Raw genomic sequence first — 26,508 nt, 5'->3', positions numbered from 1 at the left:
TACTCAGGACTATGTTTATCTTTGAACAGGCAGGCAAGTACATCAGGGAGTATTGCCTGGTAACATCTCACCATCACCCTGGAAATCAGGGAGAGAGTATAAGCCATGTTTTCAGACACTCTGAGTTAATTCTCATCTTTGCTGAATTTATTTTTATTTTTTAATTTATATCTTGTTCTTATTCCCAGTCTTACACAGTTCTTGGTTGTGAGAGATGGGGGGCAGAGGGAAGGTGAAGCCATAGGGTTTTTCTGGTTATAATTTGTTATAATCCTTTACAGCTACTAAGGGTTTAGTCTAAACCCTTAGTAGCTGTAAAGGATTATAACAAATTATATATATACATGCATCCTTGATGGTGTCCTAGTGCAACTCTCAGTTAAGGTCAGTGTCTGAAACCTTCTGTGAGAAAGTTCACTAAATAAATTGGATTTTTCTTAGGACATCTCTATGATGGAATGAGAGTCCAGATCAACTTCAGTTAGGTAGAGTCTGTAAAATAGGATTTCTTTTCCTTTAGTAGTAGACTGGTATCATCCTCTTATATTGGCATGACAAAATACTGGTATTTTTTCCTTGTGACAAGACTGTATTTGTTTGTGTGAAGTAGTCCACAGTAGAAATTTCAAGAGCTTCCTTTCTATGAAAAAAGAACAAAACAAAACATCTGTGTATCTCACCAACAAGCTTATGTTCTCTTAGCAAAACATAAACAACAATAAACATTCCTATCTGTTGCTGCACTTAAAATTTTTGCATCCCAATATGTTTCTCTGGATGAAAATTCAAGGATGCGATGCTGTATCTCTTTAGGACTTAAAACAGTTTAAAACTGTGACAATACTTTGCAAGTAAATGTCTGTTTGTCAGTAAAGCATTCAGGAAATCACAGTGGGTTTTCTTATTGCCAGATAAGAAACATAATGTGGAAATTCCATACATGACACCATTTTTTGAGTCTTACTAATACTGACATATTCACAAGAAGATATCAAGCTTGCTCTTAGCAGTGTGGGTCCAGTGGGTTCAATCTGAGTGCAGGAACAGGCAGCTAGGAAATACTCTCCAATTTTGTTCCCACATCTGCCACTTAACAAGAGTTGAAAGTTCTTTAACCATCTGAAATACCAGTTTATAAAAAGCAAATAGGTTACACATATGAAAATGTGACAATTTTTTTAAACATTCAGGACCTTGTTCTTAGTGTTTATGTGTAAGTGTAAGGTGGTAGCTTCAAGGCATTTGAAAGGCTTTGAATTCTTACACTTGTGTTTGAGTTCTAGGTAACAGAATATCCCCCTTTTAGGAGTTAATTAACAGAAAGAAAGGTTTGACATCCAGGCGTGAAACTAAAAACCGCTTTAATCGATAGTCTGGCAGGTGGAGGGACTGTCAGGTCATGACTTGAGGATTCATAGCTTCTCCCACAAATTGATGGGCACAGTACATCAGAGCAGAAAAATGCTCTGTTTTTATGGGTATTTGATGTATTTCTCTCACCTTGCCTCCACCTGAGCACTGCAGTGCTCTGCAAACGCTTGTGAGTGGTACAGCAGTGCTGGGCAGAGGGGAGCATCCCTGCTGACACTTGGCAGCTGGAAAAGCTGTAGCATTGGAAAATTGATTTCTTTATGTTGTCGTGTCTGTGATTAAAAACTGAAAGGTGAACCTAAAATTTTTGTCAGCTAGTTCTGGCTTTATGCATTCTTTTCATGACTGCTTTTCAGGGCAGTTAAACTTTGTCCTGTTTGTAGGTACATAGTAACAAGGTTTTGTGGTTGCTTTCTGTTTAACAATTCAATGAAACTTTTAAAATCTCGTTTTTTGGCTATAAAATTATGGTTATTTTGTGAAAATTACTTATTAGAGAGGCATGAAGTGGAGGTAGCTGCTTGGTCTGCTGGTGTCTTAGAAAGTCTGATCCTGTTGCTTGTTGAAAGAAGCAAGACTTTGGGGTTTTGTTTCTAAAGTTATACTGGATTCACAAGCACATAATGTGATTTGGTTATGGTGATAATAGATTCTGTTGGTAGCCTCTTATCTAAATCAAATTAACTAATTTAAATTATGACTTGACTGTAATTTCATTGCTAAGGCTGCCAATTAGAATCAAAACAAGTCTTAAACTCATTGTTATTTTATGTAAAGCGACTGGTATGAGAACTGTCAGTGGCTTTAGTTAAACACTGTTTGATGAGTTAATTAGCTGAATACTGCATGAGTACATTTTGAAGGTTTAAACTGTGGCCTTTTGGCAATTAAAGTTAAATCATATTTCAGTTTTTGTGCTAATCTTTGTTACTCTTCAGCAGAAGGTTTTATGCTACAGATTTAAGCAATGCTTTATTGATCAGATGTTGGACAATTTTTGTTTATTCAGCCTTGCAAGCAAATCTGGGAGGTGCCAGGTCCCCAGAGAGGGAATCTTGAATCAGTGCTTGAGCCTGTTCTTGTGAGGGTATTTCTCCTGGGAGCCTCTGTGTGTGTTTAGCCATAACTGCATTTTCACACCTTGAAAATAAGCCAGAAGAGCCAAAACTGTTAGAACGAGAGGATATTCAGGGCTTTTGTGCAATAAGAGATATATCAGAAGGCATGGAAAACTGTGTTAAAGGTTTGTCAGCAGAAGTTTGTTGGTGTCACTATTTCAGCTGCAGAAATAGCCACAGATTTATGATATGCAGTCTGATTTCCTGCTGCAGAAAACAGTGATTGTAATGGCCTTTTAGACAGTTTATCTTTGGATGACCCATTGCTTACCAGGGATAGGGTTGAGGGGTTTTTTTTTGCTTTTTGCTGTTCTGTGGAAAAAATCTGTACAAATCCTTACCATGCTGGGAACCAGTGCAGTGCTAAGTCTGTTCAGCCAGAATTGCAGGGTCCTGATACAGATCATCATCAACTGGCAGACAACTTTCTGAAGTCACCTATTTGAGGGGAGGGAGCTACCTCTTTATATATATTTACTTAGAAACAAGCAAACAAACCCCATGTAATTCCTCAAAGCCAAGATTGAGAAAATCACTTTTTGGATGGCTGTCATGGCCTTGTGTCTATTTACTTTTGCATGTACCGTAATTTTTCTTCAAAATCTTTGTCAGTAGAGTTTGCAGTGACAGTTCCTGAGCTCCTCAGTTGCAGAGCATTAATTGTGGTGTTCAGGGCTGTGTTGCATTTGTGAGTGTCAGCAGAGAAGTGAATTCTGCAGGCTATGTTGCAGTGTGAGATCTGTGTGCAGATCTCCAGCCAGCATAAGATGATGCAAGAACCGAGCTGATGTTTCACCTTGCTGCAGCAGCTGCTGCTAATAAATCCCTCACTTTAAAAAGCAGTGCCAAAATTGATTTAAAAATTGGGAGGTGAGCGGTTTGGGCTTTTTCATGTGCAGAAAGACACTAATTATGAAAGAGCAGCAGTAAGTCTTTAAAGAGACTGTTTCTTGTCGTGGATTTGTTTAAGGAACACAACTCAGTCTGCACTAATATAATGTGAACATAGCTGTAATCTCCCAGAAATGCAGAGTGTTCAATTTATTAATGGTTTGGAGGGGAATTTGGGTTTTAAACTGCCTGGGTGTGTGCTTGAGACTGTCACAGGTTTCACAGTCGCTGTGGAGCTATGTGGATGTGATGTGTTCTAAAATTAATACATGAACTTGATACTTTCTGCACATGGTTTTAGTAGCAGAGCACTGTCAGGCAAGAAGCCTCATTGCCTCTAATTCCTGGAAAGTGCCAAAAGCATGTTCCTTCAAAGCAAACAGCTCCCATTACTATAGGGCAGTATTCCAAATACCACGCTCATTTTTTGTGTAAAACCATCTTTTCACTGCACTGAGTTGGTAGACTCAATCTAGCAATAGTCCAGATGTGTTCTAAGCATAATTTAGGATAATGTGGGAGCTGAATGCACTGTGAAGAACATGTATTATTTCACTTTTCATGTGAATTTCTGTGTTGCGGACCCTGGCAATCACTTGTGTGGAAACAGGCAACTAATGAGCAGCATTGCTGGGATGCAGATGGGAAAGCAGAGCAAGAAGTGGAGTTTTTCATCTCCAGTTGAAGGGGTCTGCATTGCTGTTCTGCACCTCTTTAGATGCCAGTTGCTGTCGCAGCGTTTATTTAATGTGGATGCTTTCCTCCAGGGAATGAAGCAACTGTTGCTCTGTTTCTGTAACATTTGTTGAAATGTTGTTTTCCTTGGCTACAAGTGGAGGCTGAACTGTAGTCCTTGAACACCCAGCAATTGGGTGTTGAAGTTATACTCAGTCTGCTTTTTTTATACTAAAAGTTCATTCCTGCTTTGTTACTGTGAGCACTTTCTTTGTAACTGCACGCTTGTTTTCTGTAGGAAATGGTTTTGTTTTCTGCATGGGTGTTCTTTACAAAAGCTTTATAATTAACTGTTTAATTTCTAAAAAATGCTTCTAGATAATTTCAGTGTCTTTTCATGTAGACCTTCAAACAACCCTCCTCCAAAACCTGAAGTATTTAAACAGGGTGTGATTTGCTAGATGGTAATTGCATCAGGCATCCATAATCAGTGCTGGATCAGGTGACTACAGTTTCTGAAGCTGATACTCAGGTCTGCTGAAGTACAACCTCCCATAAAGACAAACTGGGCACAAAGTGTTTAGTAGGGGGTTGGAGAAAGGCAGCTCTTTATTTCCCAAGCACCAATATGTGTTTTTTTTCTGAGCAGTGTTCTGCTCCTATAAATTGTCCTGCTGCTCTGCAGAACATTAGCAAGTCCAGCCCACGTGCTGTCCGTGAACTTTAAAGGTTAAGCTCTGCACAATTGCTGTTCCCTTGGCTTAATAGTTTTGAACCATTATGAAAGTGAATGACAGATTTACTTTTTAAAAACAGGTCTAATCCTACAAATAGCAAATGCAGTGAGAGAGCTGGAAGCACACTTGTGTGCATGCGTTGATTTTGTTCTTGGTATACCATCTCCTCCAGAGTTCAGTTCTTTTGGTTTATTCCTTTCTAGTTGTTCCGCTCACTTTGCTGACACTGTCTGGTTTTTAGTTTGGAATGTGTTTCCTGCTTGTCCTTCCTCCCTCCATGTGCCTGGCTTCTTTCTCAGTGGGATCTTGTTACCATCACTGCTCTTGTTTTCCACTGTCTCTGACGGTGGCTCCTGCTCGCTGCCAGGCTTGACCCAGACATTCTGTCCTTTCTCCTGCTCTTGTGGAGGCAGGGAAAGGTAGTCCATGTGAACTCTTTGACACATTGGGTACCTGGCATCTCTGGGAGGTTAAAAAATAAACAAAAGAAAATAAATGAATAACTTGTCTACTCTTTCTTTGGCACTGCTGGGGCAGTTACCTCATATGGCACTTGGAGGAGAGCAGGGGGTAATTCTGTGTCCTGTACACAGGAATAGCTGCTCTTTAGTGCCCCTAGCAAGGAAACCTGTAAAGCTTAGCTGCAGTCACCTGCTTGCCTTTTCCCTCTTGGCTTCCAGAATATTTGCCAGTAACTCATTATGACTTCAGAAGGATAATTACATTACCTTGTTAGACAACTATATTTGATGTAGGTTTTACTTTAGTAAAAGAAAATCTTTAGGTACTGAAACAGTATCCTGTATTTCTAGTGTGATGGAGCGAAATGGATTTCCCTTAGAGTAAACTATTCCCATATTCTACAGGAGTTGTTGAACAGAGGATTAATGTGCAGATCTATGGAGATCAAAATTTGTACTCTGCAGTCTCCCAGGGACTGGAAGTACTTATCACCTGGCTCTAGGATCTGATATGCTATGGAACAAGATTTGCTGCTTAAATTGGCAATTAGTTAGCAATTAGTTATGTAAACATGGTACTTATCACCTCCATGAAATACATATAGGTATGTAATCCCTTCAATTCAAATTGAAATATTCAATTCTGCTTTGAAAAACACAAGCAGCCTCAGGGTTGAGAATTTGACATGCTTGTTACAAGCACAGCTGCCTTTTCTAAACCCTTTAATGTGTTTAGGAAACTGTTTCGCTTGAACTTTTTTTTTTCCACCTGCAGAAAAATGATGAAAATGGGAATTGCTCTGGTGAAGGGATTGAGTTTCCAACAACCAACTTGTATGAGCTGGAGAGCAGAGTTTTGACAGATCACTGGTCCATACCCTACAAGAGGGAGGAGTCTCTAGGCAAGTGCCTAATTGCATCCACCTACCTGGCCAGACTGGGTAAGTTCCCTTTCACAATTGCACAGATTATCTGTTCAGAGGGTGTTGGGCAGTTGTGTCTTTCACTTTAATCTTGCTGCTGTTTTCTTGCACCCTGCACAACAATCACATCTCTGGGAAAGTGTTTAACAGTGAACTGTTCTACCCAGTGCTGTAAAAACATCATTGATCTCTTTTCTTTCTCTCTAAAGTAATGTGTTTGCTTAACTTTTTTTCAAAAAGTGGCACACATGTTTCTTTATGTCCTAATAATTGTGGGAATTGCATCTTTTCAGAGCTAAATTACTGACTTTTTTTTCCTTGTGCTGGGTGTTTTCCGTTCATAAAAGCAAGCTGTCATCTCAGTCCCTGCTGTACCATTCTTGTATAAGTGGTTGCTTTTCACTTTGTATGAGTGAAGTGCTTATATTGCATTAGATCTGAATTTGACTCTTCTTATTCAGTACTTTGGCTGGGGTTAAGAGTGTTAGGGAGGCACCACACCCAACAACTGGTGTATAACGAGAGTACAAGATAGATTTTCAGCCATGCCTGATGGCAGACTAAAGGAATGTTGTAATCTCGTGGAAGAATAGAAGTTGTTAAGTGGTTCTGGTTTTTGCTTCTCTGTTTGCAATCTGTGTTAAAAGGCTGTGCTTTAATTTGCTGTTGGTGGGAGGCTGTGAAGCATCAGTAATGTATGAATTGTAAACTCTGAAGTTTACAAGTTACTTATGGTGCTAATAATGCTTGAAAAACCTGTAAAAGGTATTGGGAAATTAATTCTTAGTTCTGAAAGGCAGGTTCTCTCAAATCACGCTTTTTGTGGCTTTAAAAGCATGCTAGTTATGAAGGAACAGTAGCACTTTTGCTACTGCTAATTTGGGTTGGTGTTCCCTCAAATTTGCCACAAGGTCTCCGAGGTCATCTTAAAAAGTCATTTTTTTAAAGTACTGTTAAAAAGAACTCTCTTTTCTGTAAAGGTCTTTCTGATTCTGATGAGAATTGCAAGAGGTTTATGGACAGATGCATGCCTGAAGCATTTAAAAAGGTAAGTAGGTACAGTAGGCCAATTCAATGTTTCTCTGTGTTGTTCATGGTGGAAATAGTCTTTTGTAATCCAGACTTCAGGCAACTGCTGGGTTCTTAGATTAAAATCACACTCAAAATATTTTCCTAGATTAAAATCACAGAAATTTAAATTTAAGTCATACAGGGTTCCAATTTTGTAACTCTGGCCAACTGTAGCACTTAGCTTTTTTCTTTTTTTTTTTTCTTCTCTTAAATGAAGAGCCCTATAGTAATTAACAGAGCCCAAAGAGAGGTTTAAAGACCCTTGGATATGTCCACTGGTGGCAAGTTCATGGTCAAATTTCCATTAACTATTCTTTCTGTTATTTCTTCAGAGGGTTGCTAAATTCTTTTCACAATCCATTTGGAATTTTATCTTTCACCTCAGTTCTCAATGCCCTGTGTTTCTCTGGGCTGTTTTGAATTTGCTTTATATAGTTCCCCAAACTAATTGACTTCCCACTATTCCATCCACTTTAGGTACTGCCTGAATTTCCTGCCCAGTATTTAGTCCATATGTATAAAAACACATACATACCCTTTAAAAAGTTACTTTGTCCTAGTGTTAAAATACTGAAAGTATAACTTCATTTAAGGAAGGCAGAAATTTAAGGGAAAAGTTCTTTTTCCTTATTATTATCAGAGTACTAATCTTACATACAGTAGTTTAACATCACTTGATGTTTTTTGCATATGAAATAAACAATGTAGATTGTTCCTCCAAAAGGATAATCTGTAGAAATGTAAGTTCAGGATGTGCTGAATTGCAATTTGCTGAAATATTTACAAGAAACTCCATTAATGTTACAAAAAGTTATTGTATTTAAGCTATTAATTTTATCTGCTTCTGTTCAGACACAGCAGAAATTAAATGAATTTGCAGATGGCAGCCAAGTGTCCTTTATAAACAACCATGAAACCAGATTTAAAGAACATGTTTCAGTAGGTGGGAGCAGCATTAAATACCTCTTTCTCCTGCTGCATGTGCTTTGTTTTCCAATAGAAGCTGCTCAAAAAGTGTGAATAGGTAAATGGTTACCTCAGCTGAATCAGTGCAGCTTTATGGCTGCCTGTTTCAAGATTTAATAGTTGTGTGTTCAATCTGCAGACAGATTCATTTCATAGTGGTTGTTCTTTGCAAAGGTTACAATCTCTCCTAGTGCATGCAAATGGAAAATGCTTAGATAGATTTTATTTTCTGTCATAAACTGTGATTTAAGGTGTTCTTCTGCAAAATTACAAATTGAGTTAACTCTTAAGCCATTAGTGCAGAAAGAACATCTGAGAACCACACCAGATAGTGATGAGTGCATTCCAAGGAAACATTTATTCTGAAAAAAGAGTCACAGGAGTTGATAAATTTGTCCTTGTTTGTGATTGTGCTCCAACTTTAAAAAAATTGCCTTTTTTTTTGCTTGTTAGCTGTTGACATCCAGTGCTGTTCACAAGTGGGGAACTGAAATCCATGAAGGAATCTACAACATGCTCATGCTGCTGGTGGACCTGGTTGCAGAGAGAGTAAAACAAGATCCCATCCCCGTGGGCCTGCTTGGTGTGCTTACAATGGTATTTCACCCTCTGATGCTGTTTTAATATCTGGGTATTTGGCATCTTGTATTTATGCAGCCGATGTTTTTTCCAGCTGTTTAAGTTGTAGTTCATTGTCTTAAAATCTGCAGCCATTGTTTGCTGCAGGTATTTTGCATCTAGTATGCAATTCAAAGGAGTGGGTGCTGTTCAAAACTTCTGAAAACTAACAGTTTAAAAAAGAATATATCACTTTTTTGTCACTTTGCTGTTTATTTTTTAAAACTAATACTTTGAGTTCAGTTCTCTGTTTTATGGATCTCTGGCTCACGTGGTTATTGGATATATAAAGGTTTCAAAATGCTTTATATGTTGAGAACTGAGAGGTGGGAGCAGGGGGCTTGTATCCAGCTTTATTTTTCGCTAGATCTTTAACTGTCAGCCAGGAGAATGCTCAGCTAAAACAATTATCAAGATAAGTTTTGAAAGTGGCATAAGGCACCTGTTTCATTGCCTTGGGCTTTTCTTTGAAGGCATTCAATCCCGACAATGAATATCATTTCAAGAACCGAATGAAGGTGTGCCAGAGAAACTGGGCAGAAGTCTTTGGGGAGGGCAACATGCATGCTGTCTCACCCATATCCACCTTTCAGAAGGTAAGCATGGCCATGCCCTAAAAACTAATTGTAGGGTGGATGTCTTTGTCTCAGATAAGATTATTTGTGTAGTAGGTATTTGTAACACAAAGTTTAAATATGTCACCAAGAATTACTGCAAATAGATGTGGAGTGTGTGTTTGTCTGTAGACATTAATTTGTGCTCTCAAGTTGTTCCAATTCTCTGTTAGAGGCTGCATTTAGAAATGGGTGAACTTTCATGTCTGAAGCAGCACAACAATCTGTGTTTTGCTTTAGACATGAAGCACACAACGGGTGGGTCTGTGTATTTAAGGACTGACATCTGTTTGGTTGTTGAGTGTAAAATGACCAGGATAACTCCAAGTGTTCAGTTCTAGTAGAGAATGCAGGCTTTTCTGACAGCCAAGGATAAAATATCTTCAACTCAAACACACTGGCAAGGAGGCAGTTTTTGAGGTTTGCACTATCTTGTCACAGTTGTTCCAGATGGGTGGGACAAAACAGCATCATGGAGTTGATTTCTCCTTCAGGAAACAAGTTTGTGGCCGTAGAAAGAAAATTCTACATCTGCTGCTTTGGGGAAGTAATGTTCCACACTGCTACAGTGCTATAAATACAGTTGCTTGTGAGTCAGCAGCCACAATGTGATCTGTTGCCACAGCACATGGGCAGTGATGTCAGGCAGAGTCCAAAACAGGATGATGCTCATGAGAACCAACCAGAGCTCCAGCTACACTTAATACAGGAGCTGTTACAAACCCTGCTTTATTTGTGTAATGGTGCATCCATTTGAGGCGTGGGTTGATGTGCTGAACGTGTGTCCAAATGTCTGTTTCAGAAGACAAATGTTTAGCATTGATGTTGCAGCTGCTAATTTGTTCCCATTCTTATTGTTCAAGGAGCCTCATGGGTGGCTGGTGGATCTGGTAAACAGGGTAGGTAAATGTAAACCAGAATTGTTGTTTGTCACTTGAATTCATTGGTCTTCAGGGGTAATTTCTTCTCCCCACCATTACCTTGCCCTTGTTTTTTCACTCATCACTTTTCTGACAACCACAAAAAAAATAGTGTGATATTTTAATCCTGCCTTGTAAAATGTAGCTTGTTGAGTTGCTGCCTTCTCCCCTGAGCACCTTTACCCTAATATGGTATCTATGACTAGAGGAATTTGAGAGCCCAGCTGAGGCTGCAATCAAAGGTTCCCCAAGGCAAAACTGCCAGTCCAGTCAGCTGTTACTGTGTGTGGTCTACCTTTCTTCCCTCTGTCCATTTTCACTCAGGACAGAGTTTCTAGCTTGATGCTTACCCTGCTGTCGTGTATAATTGCATTGCATTCCCCAGTGTGTCCCTGCATTTCCATGAAAGTACAGAGCTTTGTTTGGATGGGATGTTCCATGGTAAAGGACACTTGTTGGCATCTCAGGGAGTGTCAGTGGAATATTTTCTATAATCTTTTATTTAAAAGATAAAATACTGTAATTCACTGTGTAACACTGATTATTTTATTTCAGTTTGCGGAGTTGGGTGGATTTTCAGCAATTCAGTCCAAACTCAATTCTGAAGATATTGAACTTGGGGTAAGTCCATCTTCTGTCATGAGACTTCTCCCTTTCCATTTTACCTTTCATGTAGAACCAGCAGTGTCCCTTTTGGCAGTGCTTTCACCTTTTCTTTGGTACCAGAGCAGCACTCCCAGAGAGCCCTGGAGAAGTGCTGTCAGGCTGGAGGTCAGGTGAGGTTGTACATAAGAATCCTGACTGAAGAGCAATTAAGACTTCACAGAGAAGAGGAGAAATTAGTGTACCTTGCTGCTAGCATTCAGCCTTCTGGTTAGACATCAATCAAAGTACTTTTGTTGTATGCTCACCAGTATGTTCCTGGTTTTCTGTTTACTGCACCCATAGCTGCATTTAGCTGCAAGAGAATTGACTTCTGTCATTTATTATAGAAATCACCATTAAGGAAAAAATCCTTGGGAAGACAGACAGTGTCTAATCCTAAACAACTTTTCAAGAGCAGTGTCTTAAAACTGACTGGTTCAATGGAGCTAAGCTATTTTTGGTGATGAAGTCTAACTTGGTTAGTTTTAGCTTCCTAACCTATATTCAGGAGACTTCCAATTCTTTCAAGCTTTGGAGAATGAGGAGGCTAAAGGAAAACTATGTCATCTGGAACCTTGTCCCCCAGTATAAAATCAGTATGCTTCCAGTGACATGCCACTTGGAGGGAATTCAACTTCTTTTCTTGGGGTATTGATATTTTCTGCTTTGTATTGAGATAGATTCATATGTGAGCTTGACAGAAGAATAAGGAAAACCTTGATATACATGCCAGTTCCGTAATAGAAACTTTGACTTTGTTTAATGATTAATAATTGCTTGCTTAGGAAGGAAATCTGGGTCAACGTCATTAATCTGGGCCTTGGATTGCATTGCTGCACACTCAGTTCCACAATTCTTGATCCAGTGTGAAAAGAAACTGATTTTGATATTATTTATTGGCAAACAAATGCTTTTATACATTTAATTTCTTAACGATAGATACCACTTTAAAATCATGCATTGAAGAGATCTTGACATGTATATGACACATTTACAAAAGCTTTCTCCCACGTATTGCTTTGGGAAAGAAATTTGCCATATGGCTTTAACCTTAAATTTTGCATTCACACTTTTGATTGCTGTAGAGAGCAAGCAAAATGTGATATGTTCCTTTCCGTCTGTTTATTTCTGTGACTGAAACAGGATCTGTCAGAGAACACTGAACAGAGTGATGAGAGGACCAAGATTAGAGAAAACTGGGAAGGCATTTTTTATTTCAGACAAAAATATGTAACACATACTGTATGCCATATATAATACTAAGCACATACTCTACTGCATGCCATAGAGTAAATCTTTCTGAAACCATGTGTTGTTGTAAAGGACTTGCACACCAAAAACAATCATAGCAAGTGACTGGAAATACATAATATAAATTATACTTGTTCACCTTTATTTGCCTTTTAAGCTATAGATTACTATGAAAAGGTTCCTTAAATATGCACCTAAATACTTGCTGTCTTTTTTTCAGGCAATCTCTGCATTAGTTCAACCATTTGGAGTTTGTGCAGAGTATCTTAACTCTTCTGTAGTACAGGTAAAATGTCTTTGTTATGACTTGTAAGAGGACTGAAAATTAATTTCCAACTGTGTTGGTGTGCAACTGGTGACTAATTTGAAAAGCCTTCAAACCTCACGTTGCAGAAAGTACAAGAACCGTTTTGAGCACGCTGAGGTGATGAGTAAAGGGCTCAGACAATGTTCAGATTCATTTTCCAAGCAATTATCTGTAGTCATGTATCTACATCTGCAGCAGTGAGAGGCTTTACCACTGCCATTAGTAAGCTTCAGCAGTAGAAGCCATGTGGGGAGAGAATCCAGCCTGAAGGATGAATTTTGCTTTCAGTTTAACTTTCTGGCTGAGATGAAGGACATGGATAGGAGAGTTTACACTGCAAAAATTGTGATACAGGAAAATAATTCACCAGGATCTCTTTGTATGTGCAAGTGTACTCCAGGCTTCACTCCTGCCCTCACCACCAAGAACTGTTGACTTAAGTGACTGAAAGACTTTATATGAAGAGGATGTAGTTTAGAAGCCCCTGGGAGTAAGAGAGGCCCATGCACCTAATAACTGATGGTGTTTTTAGAGGTCAATTGGTGTATCTGTATTTGCAAACCTGCATTACAGTGGTCTGAAATGGGTTCTTACTTTAATTGCTTTTTATTTTCCTGGACATAGCTACCAGGATAGCTTTATCTTTGTTGTAGGTGTTGCTTTATCTCTAAGGCAGTGGTGAGCTTTCAGCTAAGTATTTCCTTTTGCTGCAGTCACGTCTTTTGAGTAATGCAATTGATTTCAGGAAGCATTAAAATGATTGTCATGCCTTTTCTCACGTTCTTTAGCCCATGCTGGATCCAGTCATTCATAAAATGATTAAATATGTACAGAATGTAGAAGAGAAGGACTTGAAAGACAAGGTAATGTTTTACATATTAAATATTTAGGAAGAACTTCCTGCGTGTCTTGGAAATGCTGTCAGTGTAAATTAGAACAATAGCTTTCTTCTCACTGGCAGGAATACAGCTTGTTCTGAATTCTGACTGAATGACATAGTGAAAATGCATTTATCCAATTCCATTCAATACCCTTTTCAGTAACTATCCGGTTTATGACCCTTTCTTAAATATTTTTCTGCTGTTGCTATCAAATTTTTTGTTTTGTTGGTCCCCTTGTGCAGCAGCTTCTCTGACTCAAAGATATTTACGGACGTGCAGTCTGTTAAATTCATATTACTGTTGCAATAGCTTCTGAGAATTTGGTAGCAAAATGTCTTGTGTAACTTATGGCTACTTCCTGCATTACCCTGAATTTGGCATTCAGTTCTATTAAAATGTATTGACTTTTTGCTTAGGTATAAATAGTTAATTTTAAACAAGAAAGTATTCATAGATTGTTGAACCAAAGGAGAGCAATTTACCAAATCTAAAGCTTTAACCAGAAGTTTCATTATCTTAAAATTTCTACTGTACAAGCAATACTTTCATTTCTACCAGGTATTGTGTTTTGATTAACCAGTCTGTTTGGTTAATTAGTCTGGTTATTCTTTGTGAGTCTCTGACACCCGTAGCAGAATAGCAAAAGTACCAATGGCTCTGTTTGTCCCTTTTTTGTTGTTTTGTTTCAAACAGAGGCTGGTGAGTATCCCTGAGCTCCTGTCTGGGATCAAACTGCTGTGTATGCGCTTCCAGCCTGACCTGGTCACGGCGGTCGATGACTTGCGGCTGGACATTCTGCTGCGCATGTTGAAATCCCCCCACTTCAGTGCAAAAATGAACTCCCTCAAAGAGGTAGGTTGGCTTTTTGTCTGGCTCTGTGTGTGCACATGAGCATGGGTTTGGGTAGGATGGGTTGTTAATAAGCCACTGAAACCACAGCCTTAAGTAGAGATGGTGCAATATCTCCTTGCAAGTTGTGTTGCCTTAGCAAAAGCTCGGTTCAAAATAAACACCGAAACAAGTTAATGTAACAGGAGTTGTTTATAGCTTCAGTAGCCACTGCAAGGCCTCCCAGTTAGACACAGTTTGAGAAGTGCACTATTCTAAGAAATATAATTTTAGATTGATTTATGAGCAGTGGTCTATGCTATTCATTAAATATTCACTCTGGGATAATGCTGAGCATCCTGAGGTATATCCCATTTTTCTTCTTTCACTGAGAGGAAACAGGAAAAAAAACCAAATGGGACTTACAATCTATATTGATGTTTCAGTCCACTCATATCATGTCATTACACTACATAATTGTACTATTTTATATTGTATTTTTTATTACAGTTGTATGTGGATATACAACTGTAATAAACTGTGGACATACAACAAACTGTAGTGTTTCAGAGTCCATCTTTGCTGCTTTTTTCCTTCTCTACTTATGAGACTATTGAGATGTTAAACTCATTGCTGTTTGGTTCTTAATCATAAATGCTGTGTATCCGTGGTGAATTTATAAAAGTGCAGCTTTTGAAGATTTTAGCAGAAATGTGCTTTTTCTCCCTCGAGTGAGGAGCCTGTATCAGTTCAGTATTGGATAAAAAGTAGGACACTGATTTGAGTGTAACAAGCAGAAGCCTGAGATAACCTACTTCTGGCATATCTGTAGAAAGATACCTGGCAGCACAGGCCAGCTTTTCTATGTCAGACTGAGAATAAGATTCTGCTGCATCAGAGACTGATGACATGGTGTTTCTGGTTAGGAATTTGCCTTTAAACAACTTACTGAAAAACAAAACCAAAAAGTTAAAAAGCCAACACCATGCAAAAAACAACCAACCTAAAAAATCCCAAACACCTTCTGTACTCAAAATATTGCAGGATTCACACTTAAGCTTCATCATGAGCCTTTTTTAATAGGTTTCATTCTCTGTATGTGTGATGCAGGTGGGAATTTTTTTTTTAAATCTTACATTTTGCAATTTTTAGGTAACAAAATTAATAGAAGACAGCACTGTGTCCAAGTCAGTGAAGAATGCAATAGACACAGACCGACTGCTGAATTGGCTCGTGGAGAATTCGGTCCTGTCAATTGCTCTGGAAGGTAAGAACTCTCCTAAAGCCTTTTGGCACATGCTTTAAATGACTCAAATTTTAAAAACTCATCTCTCCCTTTCAATACACTTTAATGAGCACTATTAACCAGAGTTCAAGGGTTTTGTTGTCTCCAAAATAGAGTAAAATCCTGCAAATTCTGTAACTATCATCTTGTCCTCTGTTTGACATCTGTGCAGATGTCTTCTGCTGTACTTGGGGTTTTTTACTCAAAGTTTTTATATTGTTAGCCTCTAAAAAAAGAGAGAAAAGAGGTGTTTTTCTCCTCAAGTAGTAACATTCTGTAGGAGTACTATCAGATGTATGAAGCAAAACAAAATAAAAATGGAAACAGCCTTGTTCTTTTTCTTTGTACTAATACTTGTCTGTAACAGTAAAGAAAGACCTTCCAAATGAAGATAGCTTTGTTCTCTCTTTTAAAATAATTAGCTCTTTATATAAAATTAATGTATTTAATATTGTTTGAAATGCATTCATTGAGTTGCTTTTCTTTGTTTCACAGGTAATATAGACCAAGCACAATACTGTGATCGTATAAAGGGAATTATTGAACTGCTGGGCAGCAAATTATCTTTAGATGAGCTCACTAAAATTTGGAAAATTCAGGTAAGCAGTCAAGGCTAGGCAGGTGCTTTTAGGCTGCCTTATAAACAAACATTCAAATTAAGGGATTTTTAAAAATAATCTGTACATCTCTCTTGCAATGTGGAGGTGTTGAGATTTTAGCAGTATAATTAATGCAAAGATTTCCTTCTACTTCTTCCTTTATCATGTAAAATCTATTATTCTGGAAATTTCTTGTATCACAGCTGCTGAATCCTGTGATGAAGTTCAGTTCTTTGCAACAAGTGTTAAGGAACTGCAAAAGTATTTGACTTGGCATAAAGAGGTTGTCAGAGGTTTCACACCTGAAACAGGTGACAGGAATATTTGTCTAGACCAAACTAAGATATTAATGTTTGTGGCTGGAGGTATGGATTTAAAGTCAGAGTGTGACTTTAAAGAGAGTGGGCTGCATTCTCATTTACCTTCCTGTACAGACATATAATTGACTGACAGGTCATCTTTTGGCCTTCACTTTAAGGATATTCAGTTTATTTCTGTGTGGGGAAGGTGGTTTGAGTGTTTATGTAAGTGACACATGGAAACTTTGACAAGAAACTAATCTTCCACTGCAGGAAATGGTTTTTTTCTCTGTGCAAATGTTGATATTTTAGACTAAACTCATTGAACACTGTCATGTCTGCAGTTTGTGTGGCATGGTAGCAAGGCTTTAATGCTTAGCAAAGTTGAAATGTGATTCTAGCTCCCTCACTTTTATTCTTTAATAAAAAGCAATACTTCCTCCCCCTCTCTGGCTGTTGTTACCATGGTGCTCACATGCCTGTGGGAGGAGATTTTGTATTGCTCATTTTTGAGTAAAGCCTGGAAGAGTTTCAAAGACTCAAAACCTCACATGTGAACCTCACCAAGCAATAGAAAAGGTGATGTTTGTACTGCTGCCACTGCAGCAGCTTAAAGCTTCTGTAATGATGGCAGACTTGTAGTTTCCTGCGTTAGAAATAATTCCAAAGACTTCTCAGCCAGGGAAATGAGGAGCACAGACAGTTTACTCTGAACTTGTGTTTCTACCACGTCAAAAGCTGTTATTCTCACTCATTAATGTGAATAATGCTAGGATAATGCTTACATGAAGGTTTTTCTCTGGCTTGTTTGAGTTGAAGACCTACCTTCTTGTGTTTTCCTCCTTTTCAGTCGGGACAATCTTCCACTGTGATTGAGAACATACACACCATTATTGCTGCAGCTGCTGTGAAGTTTAGCTCTGACCAGCTCAATCATTTATTTGTTCTAATTCAAAAGGTAAGTTTTCACATGAATTTAAATTCCTTAGGAACAGAATTGATGAGATGTGCTTGTGCATCCAGCCTAATGAAAGGCAAATACCTTGAATACATTTGTATTTTCTATATAAATGTAAAATTTGCTATTAAAAACCACTTAACTTTTATGTTAACCCAGAAGCCTAATCTGCTACTGCTTTGCTAATTGACTTGGATTTTAAGTACATTAGATAGCCAGTCCTAAGGGACTTAAAGTGAGATTTTATTATTATATTTAATCTCTAATGGTATTTTAAAAAGTGTTGAGCAAATTAGTGCTGTAACTCCCAGCAACAGAAATAAGGAATTCTTACGGTAGAAACATACTTGTTTGTATTTTGATTTTCCTGCAGTAAAGCAATTGTGGATTGTATTTTTGTGTACACTTGAGATGTAACACCTGATAATATGCTCTAACATTGATTTCTTTGCTGTGCAGAGCTGGGAGACAGAGAGTGACCGAGTGAGGCAGAAGCTGCTGAGCCTCATTGGGCGCATTGGCCGAGAAGCACGAGTGGAAACAACCACTGGCAAGGCAAGGGGATGGTTTTCCTTTGGATTTCTGATTTGTTAAATGTAGAGTAGCCTCTGCGCTCCCTAGGTCCTGACTATCCTGGCCCTTCTTCCTGCAGGTTCTGGAGGTACTTTGGGAGCTGGCTCATCTTCCAACGTTACCGTGTAGTCTTATCCAGCAGGCCTTGGAGGAACACCTGACAATCCTCAGTGATGCTTATGCAGTGAAAGAGGCAATCAAAAGGAGCTACATCATCAAATGCATAGAGGATATCAAGAGGGTTGGTTTATTATTTTATCTTTTCCAAAATGATATCTTATCTAGCCTCGATGTTGCCCTTTTCTTTCAAGATGCACAAATTGTGTGTCCCATCTGTAAGTTCTTACCTTGGGGAGTCCTCGAGAGGGGTAGGCTTTGTGTGAGCCACTTTGTTGATCATGAGACTCATAGTAAGTCTCTTGCCTTTGTTTTAAGCAAATTTTCAGCACAAGGAGTGATCAGTTTATGGGAAACTACCAGGATGGGCCCAAGGTTAGAATTTGCAAATGGAACCACTGTAAAGGTATGTCAGTATTTTAACTGTCCCTTTCATGTGAAAGCCTAGATTAGTTTATTTTGAGTAAAGCATGTGTTCTGGCATGACCATTAAGTCTCAAAATGCAAATCAATATTTCAATTGTAGTAGTTTTGTATTTTAGTAAAATACTTAACTCTTTTCCTGTAACATAAAAAAGCCATTCCCAAAGCTGCCTGTACTGTTTCCTGGCAGCAGCAGAGATGTGCATGGCTTAAAAGACTGCATATATTCTCTCCTGCACTGTTCACATAGCAGGCAGTTTTTCTTCAGGCCTGCAGGAATGCTCTTGTCTTCTTTTTTCAGCTTGAAGTATGCTGTAAATAGAGAAAAAGGCTTGTACTTCATTGTTCATTTCTTTAATGATAAATTAGGTTTTGTCTGTGTTGCAGCATCTGTAGAGGATTTTAGATGTTTAGGAGGTATATTATGTTGGTTCTTGATATTGATCACACTTCTGTGTGTGTTCATGAATATGAATTTCAAATCTTGGGTTCTCAATATCTGAAAGTTGTAGGGTTTATTTTTTTCTTTTGGATCTTCTCTTATGCTTTCTTAATCTCATTCCTTTTAATTATATTCTGGCAAGGGCTTTTACATAGGTGCTGCAGTGGGAAACATTACAAAAGCTGTGATTGTAAACTAGAAGGGATTGGGGTAAGCATACAGCAGACTTCTAAGATGCATGGTGTTCTTATTTCCCTTCATTAGGGAAATGAAGACATAAACTGGGAGGGAATGTAATGTCAGGGCAGCTTTCTCAAATTTGTGAGGAAGTCTTCAGTGGAGAACTCTGTAATGGTTAGGTTCCTTCAGCCTCTCTGAGTATGTAGGTGGTATTTGGGTGTTGACAGTGTTTAAACCAGACACCACTTCTCTGAACAAGCAACCTCAGTGCTGGTCTGTGTGGTCAAACTTTACAGAAAATGAAGCCTCCCAGAAAAGTGATGAGCAGTTCTAAAAATGAGGTAGGAGGGTTATTCTTTGTAGGATCTCTTTCAAAATGCAGCTTAAGTATCCTTTGCTTCCTGTCAGGGAGCTGCTTGCAGCACCAATCAGAAATTTCTTGTCTCTTAAGCCTCAGTAGTATTTGAAATGCTTTCTTCTATTGCTCTTCCTTTAGCAGTGACACCATTTTGCTGGATTTGCCCTTTTATGCCCTTTTAGACCTGTTTAATCTCCCATAATTGAGGAAGGTGGTGGTTATCATCTCTCCCTGGTGCAACTGAGCTCTTTTTGGCTACTTAATTTGCATGTTTTCTAGCAAGGAGCTGGCACTTTGGGCTTAATAATAGGGATAGCAAAATGGCATATGTGTTTATCAAGGGACTTCTTGTAGAAAGTGAAGAAGGGCACTTTGAGTGTGTTTGAAAAGAGAGGAGGAACAAGTATCTGAAGCCAGCAGATGTGGTAGCTGTTCTTTTGAAACAGCAGCCTTAACAGATATCATTAGGCTTCCAGGAGTCTGAGAGGAAGGTTAATCTGTTGTTGAGCACATACCAAATGTGTAATTGCTTTTACCTTTCCTGCTGCCAGTCGTCCCAGCACAATAATCCCCAGTTTGTGTGGGTGGTGCCAGCCCTGCGTCAGCTCCACGAAATCACGCGGTCGTTTATTAAGCAAACTTACCAAAAACAAGACAAGGTAAGGCTATATGCTGGCAAGATTGTTGAAACTTTTGTTGTGTCTGTGTAGCTCAGCCAAACATGGAAGTTTGAATTTAGAAAAAAATAATTGGCTAATAAACAATTTTAAAAGTAGTTTAGTGATGTAGCATAAACAAACTATTGGAGTAGAGGTGCTGTGCTGTCCCTTTGTGAGTGTATGTTTGTGCATGTATAAATTTGTTTGCTGTGTCAGGACTAATTTGTTTTATTCTCAGCTTTTTGTAGAATAATTGACAGGCATGTTTGTGTTAAGAAATGAACAATGGCTAATGTTTAGACCAACTGCTTTGTAATTGAATTGACATTGAAAACAGACTAAACTACCAGCAGTCGTGTGCTGTAGAGTGGCTGTGTGGAGGTGTGGGACTTTGCAATTTGCAGCACTTGTGTTTCAGCACAAGCTAAAAACTCCAGCATTTAGGGGGTTTGGGTGCTTGGTAAGGGAACAGCTGACTCTGAGTGGGGGTACATGACTCCTTCTGGTAAGAGATGTGTGTCTGTAGAAGAGCAAATTGCTGCACGCACATCCCTGTTTAACTATCGCTTTAAAAACATCTTTCCTCTCTTTTATTGCCAAGAGCATTATTCAAGATTTAAAGAAAAACTTTGAAATAGTGAAGTTGGTGACAGGAAGCTTGATATCCTGTCACCGTTTGGCTGCATCTGTGGCAGGCCCAGGAGGGCTGGTGGGAGCAACACTGGTGGATGGACGATACACCTACCGGGAGGTACCGCATTTCTTTACCTTCTTACTTCATTTTTGAAATTCACTGGTGAATAATTAATCTAGTTTTTATTTATAGTTCTACTACTTTTATGTGAAGGCTTGTTGTACCCTTGTTATTATATAGAATAAAGTTCTGTAAACATGACACAAAATTACAAAATTCCTTAGCAAAATTTCTACCTGGTGAAAAGTAGATCTCCCCATCCTAGGATCTGTTGTTGCTAAGCCTGTGCAGTTTCCAGCTTCTTCACCAGCTTCAGTTGCTGGTAGAGGCGATACCCTTGAGTGTGTTGTGAAGCTTTTAATACCTGCAACAGATTTGCTAATTAGCACATAGAAGCCACACACAAAAATAGCAGATTTTTGCTAATCCTTTGATAATTATCTTTTCCATGCTAGTTTTGATTTAGTGTCAAATAATATCACTACCACCAGCAAAGTAAGAGCAAATCCAAGGAGACTTCAGTGTTTGCTTTTAGAAGCAAAGCCACAAAGTATGTTTAAAAAAGAAATAAATCTCATAAACAGTTTCTGTTTCTAGGCTTTTCAAAGTGTGCTCTTGTTTGACAGCTAAATTTGCAAAAACAAAAATAAATAGAATGTTCAGAGTACTTGTTTCAGAGAGAAAAGTCTTAAGCTTGAGTTTTTGTTTCCTCTTTCTCAGTATTTGGAGGCACATCTAAAATTTTTGGCATTTTTTCTGCAAGAAGCCACCCTTTATTTGGGCTGGAATCGTGCCAGGGAGATCTGGGAATGCCTTGTAACTGGCCAGGATGTTTGTGAGTTGGACCGAGAGGTAAGAGAAACTTGAAAAGTTGGTTTCTGTGGTTGCAGAAGGAATTTTAATGGATCATGAGCAGCATGTGTGTTTGTTGAGACATGTGGAGTGTGAGTAGCAAACACATACTAGTCATGCATTTTATGCTTTGTGTAGGCTACAGAAGCCTCTATAACATGTGAGGTTACCATGAGATGAGAATTTTGAACCTCTTGCTGTAGATAAAACTTCTGCAATATGAGTTACTGTGGTATCTGACATAGTTTGCTGTATAAAACTAAAATATTTGATGTGACAATGGGGTAAATTTATGTCTGCCTTTCATTCACAGATGTGCTTTGAGTGGTTTACAAAAGGGCAGCATGATCTGGAGAGTGATGTGCAGCAACAGCTCTTCAAAGAGAAAATTCTTAAACTGGAATCATATGAAATTACTATGAATGGTAAGAAAATGGATTTGGTGAACAGATTTGGAGTTGAAATATATACCAGAAATTTGCTTCCTAAGCCTTCAAATCAACCATCTAAGCAGTTCTACAAATCAGTGTAATAAAGGGGTCTATCATTTTGAGCTTTTAGATGGAAAAGTTCATCTCCTGTATTTGATAACTGCTTTTTAAACAGAGAAACTAAGCCTGACCAGCATGAAAAATCTGCACCTTTTTTCATTTCAGGTTTTAGTTTATTTAAAACATTCTTTGAAAATGTGAACCTGTGTGACCATCGGCTGAAGAGGCAAGGAACTCAGCTGGTGAGTTTGCTCTGGCAAGTTTGTTCCTGTGTCCTGCCTGTGTCCTCTTAGGGACAGGAGGAGGTGAGACAAGGATTGAGTAGCAGCTGTTTGACATGTTTGTATTAAGGACCAAAATGTCCTTGTAGCATTAACATTGTTAAATTCTGAAGCTAAAATCTTGACAGTTCAGCAATTGAAAGCTGGTTTGTAGCTTGTAAAACTTTGCAGGAGGAAGGGTGAACTATTTTTTGAAAATAATCATGGATTCTAGTCTGTAATTTTTTTCTTGTTCCTAGCAGTGAAAGTCTTTTTTTAAATTATTTTTTATTTTTCTTCTTTGCATGGGAGTTAGACTTATCATATTTAAATTCTAACCTACTATAATTTTTTACTCTGAGCCTTCAGTGGTTTTGTTAAATTAATGGTTATATGTTAAGGAGTTTTCTGTAGGCATTTTAGATCTTTATCACAGAGAGCTTACTTCAAATGCAGGATTTTTTTGCCAAGTATCACAGCAGGTTTTGTGGTGGTTTATTATGTGGTTAGTTACCATGTTGACTTTTTTGAAACTAATTCCATTCTAGATTAAATTTCTCCATGCTTTTAAATTTTTTAATTTTTCAGTTGGCTTGACTGAAATTGTTCTTTGGAACTTGTTTATCTATCAGTAAACATTTTTTTTTCTTGTATAAATACACAAATGTGCAGCAGTTGGTATAACTTTGCACAGTGCCAAAGTTTGGCAGCATGTTGGAAAAGAAAATTTTTAAGTTTTGATTAAAAGGTGCTTTTCCAACACTTTTGTTCTTGTGGTTCTTTTGTAAGAAATCCAGTCATGTTTTACTGTTGTTCTTCCTTGTGTAGAGCGTAGAAAAACTGGAATTAATAGGAATGGATTTCATTTGGAAAATTGCAATGGAGTCACCAGATGAAGAAATTGCCAATGAAGCTATTCAACTGATAATAAATTACAGCTATATTAATCTAACTCCCAGATTGAAAAAGGTAGGCATATATTTGTACATAAATGTCCTTTGACATTCATGAAGTCCTGATAGTCTGCATGTTCAGCTGTGTGATTTGTTGGGTTCTGTCAGTTTATGAGTAGCTCCCATGATTTTAATGTAAGTTCTAATTAATTTGTACACTTTGTCTTTAGGATTCAGTTTCACTGCACAAGAAATTCATTGCTGATTGCTACACACGATTAGAGGTAAAGGACAAATTTTAATTATTCTCGTGCCTGCATCCTTTTGATTATGTTTCTTAGAATAAGAGTACTTGTCTATGATAATTCCATTTAAAGAAAAATATTCTTTCCACAAATATTTTTTGTCCTCTGAGCTTTCCAGGCCATCCTGACTTGTCTCTTGCCCTGCTCTGTGTTGCAGGCAGCCAGCTCTGCGCTCGGCGGTCCAACATTAACACACGCCGTCACCAGAGCTACAAAAATGCTCACAGCAACTGCCATGCCTACTGTGGCAACATCAGTTCAGTCTCCTTACAGGTAGGCCAGCCTCTCAAGGAATAAAGAACAAAATAGACATTTGCTCCCAGCTGCTTCCCACAAGATTTTGAGTGCTAATTAAAAATCTCAGTAATTGGTAGTTGTAAATTCTGATGGTTCTTCCTGAACTGAATATTCCAATTGCTATGCAATGGGAGTTCCAGAGATTTTTGAGAAAACTGTGTTTAAAAACAAAACAACAAGGAAACAAAGAAAACCAAAGCCAAATAGATATAAAAAAACCCAAAACAACAGGTCAAAACCAAAAAACCACCCTGCCTCCAGCCCCCCAAAAATCAAAACCAACCAACCAAAACAAAACAAAAAACCCCGCAGGTTATTACCAGCCTATTAATCATGTAATATTTCTGAGGCAGTGGGTGTGGTTCTTCTTAAATTAGGAGAGAAAAGGTTGTTTTTTCAACCTCAAGCTTAATTTAGTTATACCTGAATATGTGTAACTTAAATATAGGGGCATAGGGTGGGACCTTTAAGAAACATGAATCTTCCTCTGGAGCTGGCAATATCTCAAGCAGTACAACATGAGCCTCTCTTCCTAGTTCATTTCTGCTGAATTAACTCCAAGTTTAAGGAGGTGCCTTTAAAACCAGACAATTCAGGGTAGTTACCCGTGGGCGTTGGAAATGAATCTGCGAGACAAGTTACTCTTGTTTTCAATGTTTATCTTTAGGTCAACTAAACTGGTAATAATTGAGAGGCTGCTGCTGTTGGCAGAGCGTTATGTGATAACAATAGAGGTAAGATGTTTCATTTCCTATAAGGCAAGGCTAAGAACACAACTTGCAATTTTATTAAAAACCAGTAAAAGTTATTTCAACATGCAATCCTGGTTACCCACCATCACAGAAATGGCTTTGTTTTCAAGAGTGATGTTTACTGTCATCCTTCTCTTCCTGCAGGACCTTTACTCTGTTCCCAGAACTATTCTACCTCATGGTGCCTCTTTCCATGGACATCTTTTAACCCTTAATGTTACATATGAGTCTACCAAAGATACCTTCACCATAGAGGTAGGTGTGCCCAGCCTGTGTGTGCCATGGACTGTTGGTTGTGTAGCCACTCTTGGTGGGTTTTATGCCTGGACTGAATAGAGTAACATGGTAAAAAAGATTCCAGTCAGCTTGAAAACTCTTCTTGAAAATGTTAAAAATATGTACATGGAAGTGTCTGTGGACAAAATGTATTTTGATCATTAAATTCCAGGATGGGAAAAATGAGGTTTTTTGCTCACTGTGAGTGTTGGAGCATTTCTGTGCTGTCCTATCCTGACACTCTTACAAAAAATACTTTTACCACCCTATGCAGGAAGACTCAGAAGATTTTAATTTTTCTTGGCATTTACTGCTCGAGCAGACTTACTGAACCAGTGTTGTTTAATTTCACAGGCTCATAGCAATGAAACTGTAGGAAGTGTCAGGTGGAAGATAGCAAAGATGTTGAATTCACCTGTGGAAAATATACAGATATTTGCCAATGACAGCCTGGTATGTTAACCACAAAGAATTCCCATTCTTGATGAAATTGAGTCTTTTCCAGAACTAAACAATAAATATTTTCTTGCAGCTAACAGTAAACAAAGATCAGAAACTACTGCATCAGCTGGGCTTCTCTGATGAACAAATCCTTACAGTAAAAACATCAGGAAGTGGAACTCCATCAGGGAGCTCTGCAGATTCCTCAACCAGCTCCAGCAACAGCAGCAGTGTATTTAGTTCTTCCTATGCAATGGAACAGGTACAATATGACCTGAAGCCTTCCCTCAGATTTTTCCTGAAGCAGGGATAGATGGGGGAGAGAGTAGAAGCTCCAGTAACATATTCCAATCTTTAGTAATCTGGTTTTGCTTTCAAACTACAATTGAAACAGATTATCTACATACACAAGTGCCTTGAGCATGCAGGTTGGATTTTATAATCTGTACTCTGTCACCTATGGTAGCCTGCTTGGTGTTGATTCATCTCTGCAGGGACTTTTAAACAAATAGGACCCATCTGGTTTAATTTTGAGATTGTGTTTGTTGAGGGTAGAGATTTCCACATTTTCACTACTAAAAAGCTGCAGTAAAAGTGAAAGTAAAGTAAACTAAGAAGCATCAACTGGCATGTTCAGAGCACTCTTGATCTGCTTTGTATTTTGCTTTTCATAACAGCTGATTTCAAAAATAGGCTGTTAAAAGGGAAATTAAATTATCTAAATATTGTCTCAGCCTAGAAAGTAGCTGGGATTTTTGTGGGTCAGGCTGGCATCTGGGCCAGTGAAGAGCTTTGTTAAATTTACATGTAACAGAGAAGGGAGAAAAAGACCTTTGTACTTCTGCTCAATTCTCAGGAGAAATCCCTCCCTGGAGTCGTCATGGCTCTCGTGTGCAATGTGTTTGATATGCTTTACCAGCTTGCCAACCTGGAGGAGCCAAGGTAAGCAGATTAAATGGTTACTAAATATTAAAGAACTGCTCTCAGTGCCCACTTTGAATATTCCACTGTGTGCAGGCACCAGGCCAGTGTGGCTGAGCCCTTGTTTTGTGCCTATAACTTGGGATTTCTTTTCAG

The 26,508-nt window shown here is 38.4% G+C and overlaps 1 protein-coding gene across 8 annotated transcripts in view; it reads left to right on the top strand.

Moving 5' to 3' along the window:
* The window catches only part of USP24 (ubiquitin specific peptidase 24), a 61,539-nt gene that overhangs the window by 6,338 nt on the left and 28,693 nt on the right, over positions 1–26,508 (top strand). For 6 of the 8 annotated variants that reach the window (XR_010029039.1, XR_010029040.1, XM_063166170.1 and 3 more), the window contains exons 2-29: positions 6,029–6,194; positions 7,157–7,224; positions 8,667–8,810; positions 9,305–9,427; positions 10,309–10,344; positions 10,921–10,986; positions 12,482–12,547; positions 13,357–13,431; positions 14,143–14,301; positions 15,430–15,544; positions 16,058–16,161; positions 17,311–17,418; positions 17,878–17,973; positions 18,071–18,232; positions 19,450–19,494; positions 20,063–20,170; positions 20,772–20,921; positions 21,585–21,716; positions 22,030–22,141; positions 22,373–22,449; positions 23,296–23,436; positions 23,591–23,644; positions 23,823–23,938; positions 24,630–24,696; positions 24,859–24,969; positions 25,345–25,443; positions 25,523–25,693; positions 26,288–26,373. Coding sequence is in view for 6 of the 8 variants with exons in the window: in XM_063166170.1 (XP_063022240.1) it covers positions 6,029–6,194; positions 7,157–7,224; positions 8,667–8,810; positions 9,305–9,427; positions 10,309–10,344; positions 10,921–10,986; positions 12,482–12,547; positions 13,357–13,431; positions 14,143–14,301; positions 15,430–15,544; positions 16,058–16,161; positions 17,311–17,418; positions 17,878–17,973; positions 18,071–18,232; positions 19,450–19,494; positions 20,063–20,170; positions 20,772–20,921; positions 21,585–21,716; positions 22,030–22,141; positions 22,373–22,449; positions 23,296–23,436; positions 23,591–23,644; positions 23,823–23,938; positions 24,630–24,696; positions 24,859–24,969; positions 25,345–25,443; positions 25,523–25,693; positions 26,288–26,373 (2,957 nt within the window). In the remaining 2 variants the exon portion in view is untranslated. The remainder of the gene's footprint in view (positions 1–6,028; positions 6,195–7,156; positions 7,225–8,666; positions 8,811–9,304; positions 9,428–10,308; positions 10,345–10,920; positions 10,987–12,481; positions 12,548–13,356; positions 13,432–14,142; positions 14,302–15,429; positions 15,545–16,057; positions 16,162–17,310; positions 17,419–17,877; positions 17,974–18,070; positions 18,233–19,449; positions 19,495–20,062; positions 20,171–20,771; positions 20,922–21,584; positions 21,717–22,029; positions 22,142–22,372; positions 22,450–23,295; positions 23,437–23,590; positions 23,645–23,822; positions 23,939–24,629; positions 24,697–24,858; positions 24,970–25,344; positions 25,444–25,522; positions 25,694–26,287; positions 26,374–26,508) is intronic. The other 2 variants (XM_063166172.1, XM_063166171.1) reach the window with 1 other exon arrangement.

This window comes from Melospiza melodia, chromosome 11, assembly GCF_035770615.1.
Source record: "Melospiza melodia melodia isolate bMelMel2 chromosome 11, bMelMel2.pri, whole genome shotgun sequence".
Lineage (NCBI taxonomy): Eukaryota > Metazoa > Chordata > Aves > Passeriformes > Passerellidae > Melospiza > Melospiza melodia.
This window is presented reverse-complemented; position numbering and strand designations above follow the sequence as displayed.